The sequence below is a fragment of the Rhineura floridana genome, chromosome 5 (assembly GCF_030035675.1).
Source record: "Rhineura floridana isolate rRhiFlo1 chromosome 5, rRhiFlo1.hap2, whole genome shotgun sequence".
Lineage (NCBI taxonomy): Eukaryota > Metazoa > Chordata > Lepidosauria > Squamata > Rhineuridae > Rhineura > Rhineura floridana.
Window position 1 is genome coordinate 55,679,659 of NC_084484.1, and position 7,567 is coordinate 55,687,225.

A 7,567-nucleotide genomic window follows, 5' to 3' on the forward strand; every position below is an offset into this window, starting at 1 on the left:
TCTAAAAATACTGTGGAACTATATATGGATTTATAAGGAGCTGACTTACTTCTAAAAAGCTAACCCTGGCCAATAGTAAAGAGGGGATTCTCCTCCCTTCCCTGTAAAAATACCATAAACAGGCTATAGAACACCCGTTGGTTCTCTCTTTGATTCTGTCATTGATAAGGTTTTCAGTATTTTCTTAAAGAAAGCTTACTCGACACAATTTTTGATGCATCAGACAAAGACTATTTCATTCTAACAAATTTATTTTCTCAATCAGCTCTTACGGAATCACTACTCAAATTAAATTACAATCAAATTATCACATCAAAAGATACCCTTATTACCTAATAGCTGTCCGTATTTTTTTTATTTCATTTTTTAAAATTTGTGCTCGTCTGAAAAAAACACGTAATACAAGATCTGGGGAAAAAATAAATTACCGTTTTGCAGCAGTTCATAGGTATTCTGAATAAAATATTAAAAGAAGTCATTTAATGAAAATATAAAGCAAATTTTTTTAGATCAACAACGGATCTAAACATTTCTCTATTGCTGTCTTTTTTCTCTTTTTTTCTTTTTGTTTGTTTGTTGAAAAGTCTGTTTATTAAAACCTACCAAAAACACTGCGAGGAAATGGCAGTGTTATATAATCACTTCCACAGCACCCGTTCAATCAAGTTGGCAATGGATTTAGGACAGAAGTTCAGATAAGTGCAGCTGCAGATGCCCAGTTCTTTTTAAATCCCTTTTTTCTGAATTAGTCCAGAAATAAAAAATATTAATAAAAAAAATATTAGCAGTGAACTTTTAAAAATTAATCTTCCAGGATGATTGGCAGCCATCAGGAACAGCCCTGCATTATTCCCTTTATGTCGCTGTTTCCCTTAATTCATGCAAAATCCTTCTACAGAGCTCCAACTTTTAAAGACCAACAACCTCGCCTGGCTTCCCCACCCCCTGCTCCGGGTAGGAGTCCCTTCCTCCAACCCCTTTCTCTTCAGGGTCATCCTTCCATTTGCTTATGTTTCTTTCTTTCTTTCTTTCTTTCTTTCTTTACCCCTCCCTCCCACCTTTCTCCTTCTCTCTCTCTTTCTCCTTATAATATATATATTTGCTTTCCTGTCCAGCCTGCTTCTTTTTAGCGCTGCGAGCATTATCTCCCCCTTTTCTCCATACCTAGAGAAAGCTACCATTTTGCAAAACAATGTTTCTTCTTTCAAAGTGGACTCCTGCCTTTCACCACAATAATGTAGTTTGGCCAAGAAACAACTTAAGTTCTGGAACGCAGGCGAGCATCTTCTAACAATTTCACTCCTGTTCTTCCGGTCCTTCCCTCTGTGACCGCTTCATTTTCATTTTTTTAAAAGTGGGTGTGCGTGTGAAATAGAAAGAAAAGTTTTTAGAGGGCTTGTGTGTGTGCGGGGGGGGGTGAGGGTTAGTGAAGGACGATGGAGCACAGAGAGCGAGAGAGGGAGGAAGAGAAGGAGGAGTGCCGAAGTAGGTGTTGTTCTATCGCTGCTGCTAATGCTGCTGCAACAACAGTAACAACAGGGCATAATTTAGGTTTTGTTTTGTTACAGAAGGGAACAACAGCCGGGTTTGGGTTTGTGCGTGTGTATTTGGGCTTCAAACCGCTCTTTTTCTCACCATAGCACAGAAGGCTTTCTATCAGTGGGATGGACAACCCGCAGCGTTCCAGATATGCATTTAAAACAAAACAAGCAGGCAGGTTTGGGTTTGGGCTGTAGGTGCGCGTTCCTGTTATTGTTTGTGTATTTGCCTCCCTTCTTCTCCCTCCCCTCCCCCACCCCGACTCCCACCACCGCTTTGCTTGCCTGTCTCGCCCGCTGTTCTCTCCCTTCTCCCTAATAATCCCTCTCACTTTTGTGGTGATGATGACGACGACGATGGCGACTGTCTTTTTCATTGCACGCTCGTCTGGAGTCCGTGGTGTGGGGGCGGCGTGTCGGAGTTCACGTTGCCGACCTGGGAGTAGACATCTTCTGGCGTCTGCTGCTGGATCCCCGGGGGGGTCATCCGTTTCTCTTTCTGCCTCCGATTGCAAAACCAAACCCTGACCACCTCCTTTTCCAGCTGCAGGCTGTCCGCTAGGTTCGTAATCTCCTGGGCTGAGGGCTTGGGGCATTTCAGAAAGTGGCTCTCCAAGGCCCCCTTGACACTCACCTCGATGGATGTCCTCTTCTTCCTCTTCCTGCCTTGCGCGGCGATCTTGTCGATGCTGGTGGGGCTGCCCGTGGACGAGTCGGCTTCCTCCAGCCACTTGTTCAACAAAGGCTTGAGCTTGCACATGTTCTTGAAGCTGAGCTGCAGAGCCTCGAACCGGCAGATGGTGGTCTGCGAGAAGACGTTGCCGTAGAGAGTGCCCAGCGCCAAGCCCACGTCGGCCTGCGTGAAGCCCAGCTTGATTCGGCGCTGCTTGAACTGCTTGGCAAACTGCTCCAGGTCGTCTGAGGTCGGCGTGTCCTCGTCCGAGTGCGGGTCGTGGCTGTTGAGGCCGCCGCCGCCGCCGCCGCCGTGGTGCTGGTGCGGGTGCGGGTGGTGATGGTGGTGGTGGTGGTGGCCCGGGTGGTCGCCCAGCTCCGGCGTGTCGCCCCGCACCAAGCCCGGGTGCACCAGGCTCTGGCTGCCGGGCGGAGGACTCAGCATGCCGTTGACCGTGAAGCCTCCGGGCTGCGAGTAGATGAGCGACTGCTGCTGCTGCTGGCTGGCCATGGAAGGCAGGTGGGCGGCCGTGGTGGCCCCCCAGTGGCCCTGGTGCGGGGGGCCCAGGTGCGGCGGCGGGGGCCTGTGGTGCAGCGCCGCGCCAGAGTGCAGGTCGTCTCGCCCGCCGCCTCCCTTCACGTCGGGCTGCTGCTGCTGCTGCTGCTGCTGCTGCTGCTGCTGCTGCTGCTGGGGGCTGCCCGTCATGCCGACCGGGCTGCTGGACCAGGGCGAGCCGGCTTCCACGGCGGCGGCGGCGGCAGCTGCCGCGGCGGCGGCAGCGTGGGGCAGGGCTGTCACCCACTGGTGGGCATGGCTCAGCATATGGCCGCCGTTGCTGGCCGCCATGGCGCCCTGCATAAAGTCACTCTGGACCATCTTCACCGAGGAAGGGTCGCCCCGGTAGCCGCCGCCGGAGACCGAGGTGACGGCCACGCTGCCCGGCTGCATCCCCCCGCCGGCGTCCGAGTGGACGATGGAGCCCGCCGACAGGATGCTGTTGCTTGGCAGGTAAGGGTTAGACGCCGCCGTAGCCATCGCCGCTGCCTTCCTTCCCCCCCCTCCACTTCGTACTCCAGCCGCCGCCGCAGCCCAGGAATGTGTGAGGAGAATCCTCGCTCGCTCGCTCGCCCGTCTCAGCTCAGCTCAGCTCAGCCTGTCCGGCCCGCCGGCCGGCCGGCACCGAGGCGTGCTCCGTGCGCGTCCCCCTCCTGGGCTCGCGATTCCTCTCAGGGAAAACTGGCTCTTCTTCTTCGCGTCGTCGTCGCCCCCCCTCCCCCGCCCTCTTATTGCAATTCACCTGTTAGGGGTTGCCTCAGCAGCAAGAAATACATTACCAAATATCTCTCTAGATATATATTTATAGAAAGGGGGGGAAAAGAGCGGGAACAGGCGAGGGGAGGGAGGTCAACCAACAACTCCCCTTTTGGCTTTCCTTCACTCCCTCAGGAGCATATTTCTCCTTCACAGTTTCTGGGTTGCTGTTGTTGTTGTTGTTGCTGCTGCTGCTGTTTTCTTTTCCCCCACGGAGAAACTTTCTCTTCCCCCCTTTTTCCCCTCCTGTAAGGCTTTGTATGTTGTGAATGAGTGCGTGTGGGCTCCTTTCTTTCGCCCCTCACACGCATAGGCGCACACACTGTCTCTCCCTCTCCCTCTCTCTCGCTGTCTTTGCTCGGCTCCTTGATCTCGCTTTCGTCCCCCCTTTCCCCCCCCTCTCGCGCGCAAGTTTTGTTTATGTCCTAAGAAAACTTCTGGCGATGCTGGCAAAGGCGGCGGCGGCGGAGGCGAAGCTGGGGGCGACGCATTGCTCAAAGTTGACGTCCGGTCGAAGCGCCCGGGTCCCTTGGAAACAAGAGTCCTTGAGCCACCTTCTTGCGAGAGTCTGGAGAAGACATGTTGGTTTCTCTTTGAGCCTTCCCTCCTTTTTTGGGGGGGGGAAGGTTGTCCCAATTCTTCTTCTCACATGATCAAAGCAAATAAGTTCAAAAATGTCTGTTTCCTCAACCCCCCTCTCCACGAAAAGTTTAAAATTGCTGATCACTCTGTAATTAGAAAGGGGTGGGGGTTGGGGAGAAAGCAAGATGAAGATCCAGCTGTTGTCTCAGGGAGGAGGTGGAATTGCCTTGGTGGAGCGATGTGTGATTGTGCGCGCGCGTATATGGTATCCTTTAGCCACTAACTCCGGTGGGGAAGTTGGCTGCCAGGCTTGCGAAGCGTGCTCTGGTGGTGCTGGAGTACAGCCGCTCAGCTCTGCTCTCCTCTTCCCTCGCCGCCGCCTCCTCTCCTCCCCCTCCTCCTCTCCTTCTCTTTCTCTCCCTCTGACAGCTCTCCCTCTGTCCCTCCCTCTCAGAGCAGGGACTGTCGAATGTTTACCCTCCGCCGAGAGCGCGCGCACCACCACCACACTTTCCCAAATACAAGGAAGTCGAGCGCAAGGGCCCCTGCTGATTGGCTACCCGCTGAGTGATTGGCAGGCCCGGAATGAGTGGCTCAGGACGCGAGGCCCCCCTTCCGGCCGTTCCGATTGGTTGCTTTTTAATTTAGGCAAAGTGTCGTGGATACTGGAGAACTGCCCAACCCCCCTCTCCCCATCACCCCTCCTTTGGTTTCTCTCTCCCTTCCTCCCTCCTTCCCCCCTCTCCCTCCCTTCCTACCCACAACATCTTAACTCTTAGAGCCCAGTGAATAAATCTGAGTTCTCCCGGCAATGAGCTGAGAAGAGGGAGGCGGGAGAAAGGAGGTGGGGGCAATGAGAAAAAGCGGGGGGAGGGAGAAAAGGCGTGGGGAAAAAAATCCACTATCTAACACTGTACTTAATTTACTTGCATGCATATGATTCCTCTTATGGGCGCTTAATACTTATTATCTGTAACCGGCCGTGGCACAGAAGGCTGTCTGCATTCACAGAGTCCATATCTAAAGAAAGAAAGAAAAACGGACCGCTCCCCTCTGGTATATTTCAAAGTTTTCCTGTTCCATGTGCCGGTTTCTGCATCTGCTTTTTTCCGAGGCACAAAGGTGCTGCCGCCAGCACCCCTCCAAGCCTTTTGCAGCTATCACTGAAAAGCCCGCATCGGACAGAGGTTTAAACGGCCAGTTCTGCTCCTTCATTGCGTGCAAGCGGCCCCATACTTCTTTGTTTTACTGCCCCGGTTATTCCTCATCTTATGGAAAGTATAATGCTCCTCTCTCTCTCTCTCTCTCTCTCTCTCTCTCTCTCTCTCTCTCCCAGTTGGGGGAGTGTGGATGTACAGAGCGCTCTGAGGCCTCATCAAGCAAAAGGATACCTTACCTTTTAGAAGATGAGAAAGCTTCCATGTGCCTATTTTAAATTATGTTAATCCACAATGCTTCTCAATTCATTTTTTTTGTTCATTCCGAACAACGGAATGCCTCTCAGATCCGTCAAGTGACCCTATTTCCTTCCATAATATGTAGTATATATATATATATATATAATATTTAAATAGCCATGCCAGAAGCATTTTGGATAAAGACTCTACGAAACACTGTATTATTGCTAGTCCAGCTGAAAGAGTTAAGGTGGGCGGAAGAGAGAGGCAGGGAGGGAGGGAAGGAGGGAGAGGGAGAACGATGCGACGAAGCGGAAACGCAGCACAGAGGCAACCTCAGTGAACCAAGAAAAAAGAGAAAGTGGCAACCAAAACAAGGGCAAATTGAACACTCCACGGGGATTTCCAGTGAAATAATACCATTCGGACATTCGAGGAACATATCTTGGCTAATGACGATTGTGTGTTTGCGTGTTGTTGTGCTCGTGTGCGGTGCAGTCGCGGCCATCCAGAGAGTGGATCCCCTCCACATTTGAGTGTAGCTGTGCGCGCGTGGGTCTCTCCCTCTCTCTCCCCCTCCCTCCCTCAGTATATGCACCGGCGTGTTTACATTGCAATACAACGCCCCCGTCCCTCCCTCCTGCTCATAATTTCACCACAGAAGAACCCAGCTTAGGTGAATTTGTACAGCACGAACTGCATACATATCCCCACTAGTGAGAAAGGTATGCGGAGCTGGCGTGATGTGCAGATTACTGGAGGCTGGTGGAATTTATTTAGGACTCTGTCCAGCTCCTGCGTGCAGAGTAAAAGATACCATCTTAGGTAGGTTTAGAAAAACCATTAAGATGAAGTATACAGATCTGAAGAGCTCTGATAGCTCAACCCTAAACATTCAGAATTCTTCTTCATTGTGTTCCCATGTGTCTTCCAGAGGTTTCCACCTTTTAGATATACACATATAGATGAAGGATCTAACACAGATTTCATTGAATAAATCTGAGATCTCCAGGTGCAGTCGTTTGAATAGTCCGTGCCAGAACCCCATGTTTTCTTTTCCAGCCGATTTTGCTTGGATCAGGCTCAAAAACCGAGTGAGTCTCGTGGTTTTGTTTACACTGAATGGGGAGGATAGGAACGGTGCCATGGGGCCGTCTTTCATTAATATACAGTGAGGATTTTGTCTAAATTACTGCTATGAATTTCACAGTACACGCTTTCAAAAGCCGTCTCAGGTGGCCTGATGAAACGTGATAGCGCCTCTGCAGACCTACTTTCTTAATAATAAGTTTTTTAAAATTATCTTGAAATATAATTTACCCATAAAACAAACGATCCTACTAGACAAGTTTATAGGTTTATTTATTTATTATTTACTTTAAAACCCCACAAAGTTAATCTTCCCCATCCCCCAACAATTCATTCCCCACCCCCCTTCCTTGTAGACTGTGATTGCTTTGTCTGGGGAAAAAAATTCCAAAGTATAACAAGGGGAGAACAGTTAGTGCTGATTTTCATTTGCATAAATTTTCATCTATTTTGGTGAAAATAATAGACTAGTGGAGAGCCGGGCTTAGTGGAGTCAGTGCAACGGAAAATCTTACCCTGGATCGTTTCGCTGCAGTCGAGAACACGAATTTTCCTCTCCTCTTCCAAAACCACTTTAAAATACAAATTCTCCAAGTCTTGGGGCTCATTTTGGTAAGTGCGTCTATCTTTTCCTTCCTCTTTTTCATGTATTTTATCCTTCTCATAAATGTCTTCTGGAAGTGCGCCCGTGCGCCTGTGTGTGTACACATAAATGTTTAATATAAGATTGGGAGTATGTGAAAACTCTCTGAAAGGAATACAACTTTTTATTATTTTATTTTTTAAAAGGTACACACTATCTTCTCAAACACCTTAGTGAAAGATTAACCTGGAGTCATCCCAGGGAACTAAAGCAATTCTTAGCTGTTAGCTAGTGTCGCACTTTTGGGGAGCATCTAAAAGTGTAACACTTGGAGGATAGAGACCGAGAGCGGACATAAATTGGAAGATGAGTTTGTGATTAGCAGTGTTTATCG

The 7,567-nt window shown here is 49.7% G+C and overlaps 1 protein-coding gene across 1 annotated transcript; it reads right to left on the bottom strand.

Moving 5' to 3' along the window:
• Window positions 1-1,769: 1,769 nt before the first annotated feature.
• POU3F3 (POU class 3 homeobox 3) lies at window positions 1,770-4,490 on the bottom strand. Its single transcript, XM_061629400.1, has one exon. It carries the CDS (start codon window positions 3,244-3,246, stop codon window positions 1,912-1,914), a length of 1,335 nt encoding a protein of 444 aa, XP_061485384.1. The 5' UTR covers window positions 3,247-4,490; the 3' UTR covers window positions 1,770-1,911.
• Window positions 4,491-7,567: the final 3,077 nt, after the last annotated feature.

What these genes read in the sequence shown, in the direction of transcription:
- POU3F3 (XM_061629400.1), bottom strand. Translation starts at nt 3,246, where the DNA reads ATGGCTACGGCGGCGTCTAACCCTTACCTGCCAAGCAACAGCATCCTG.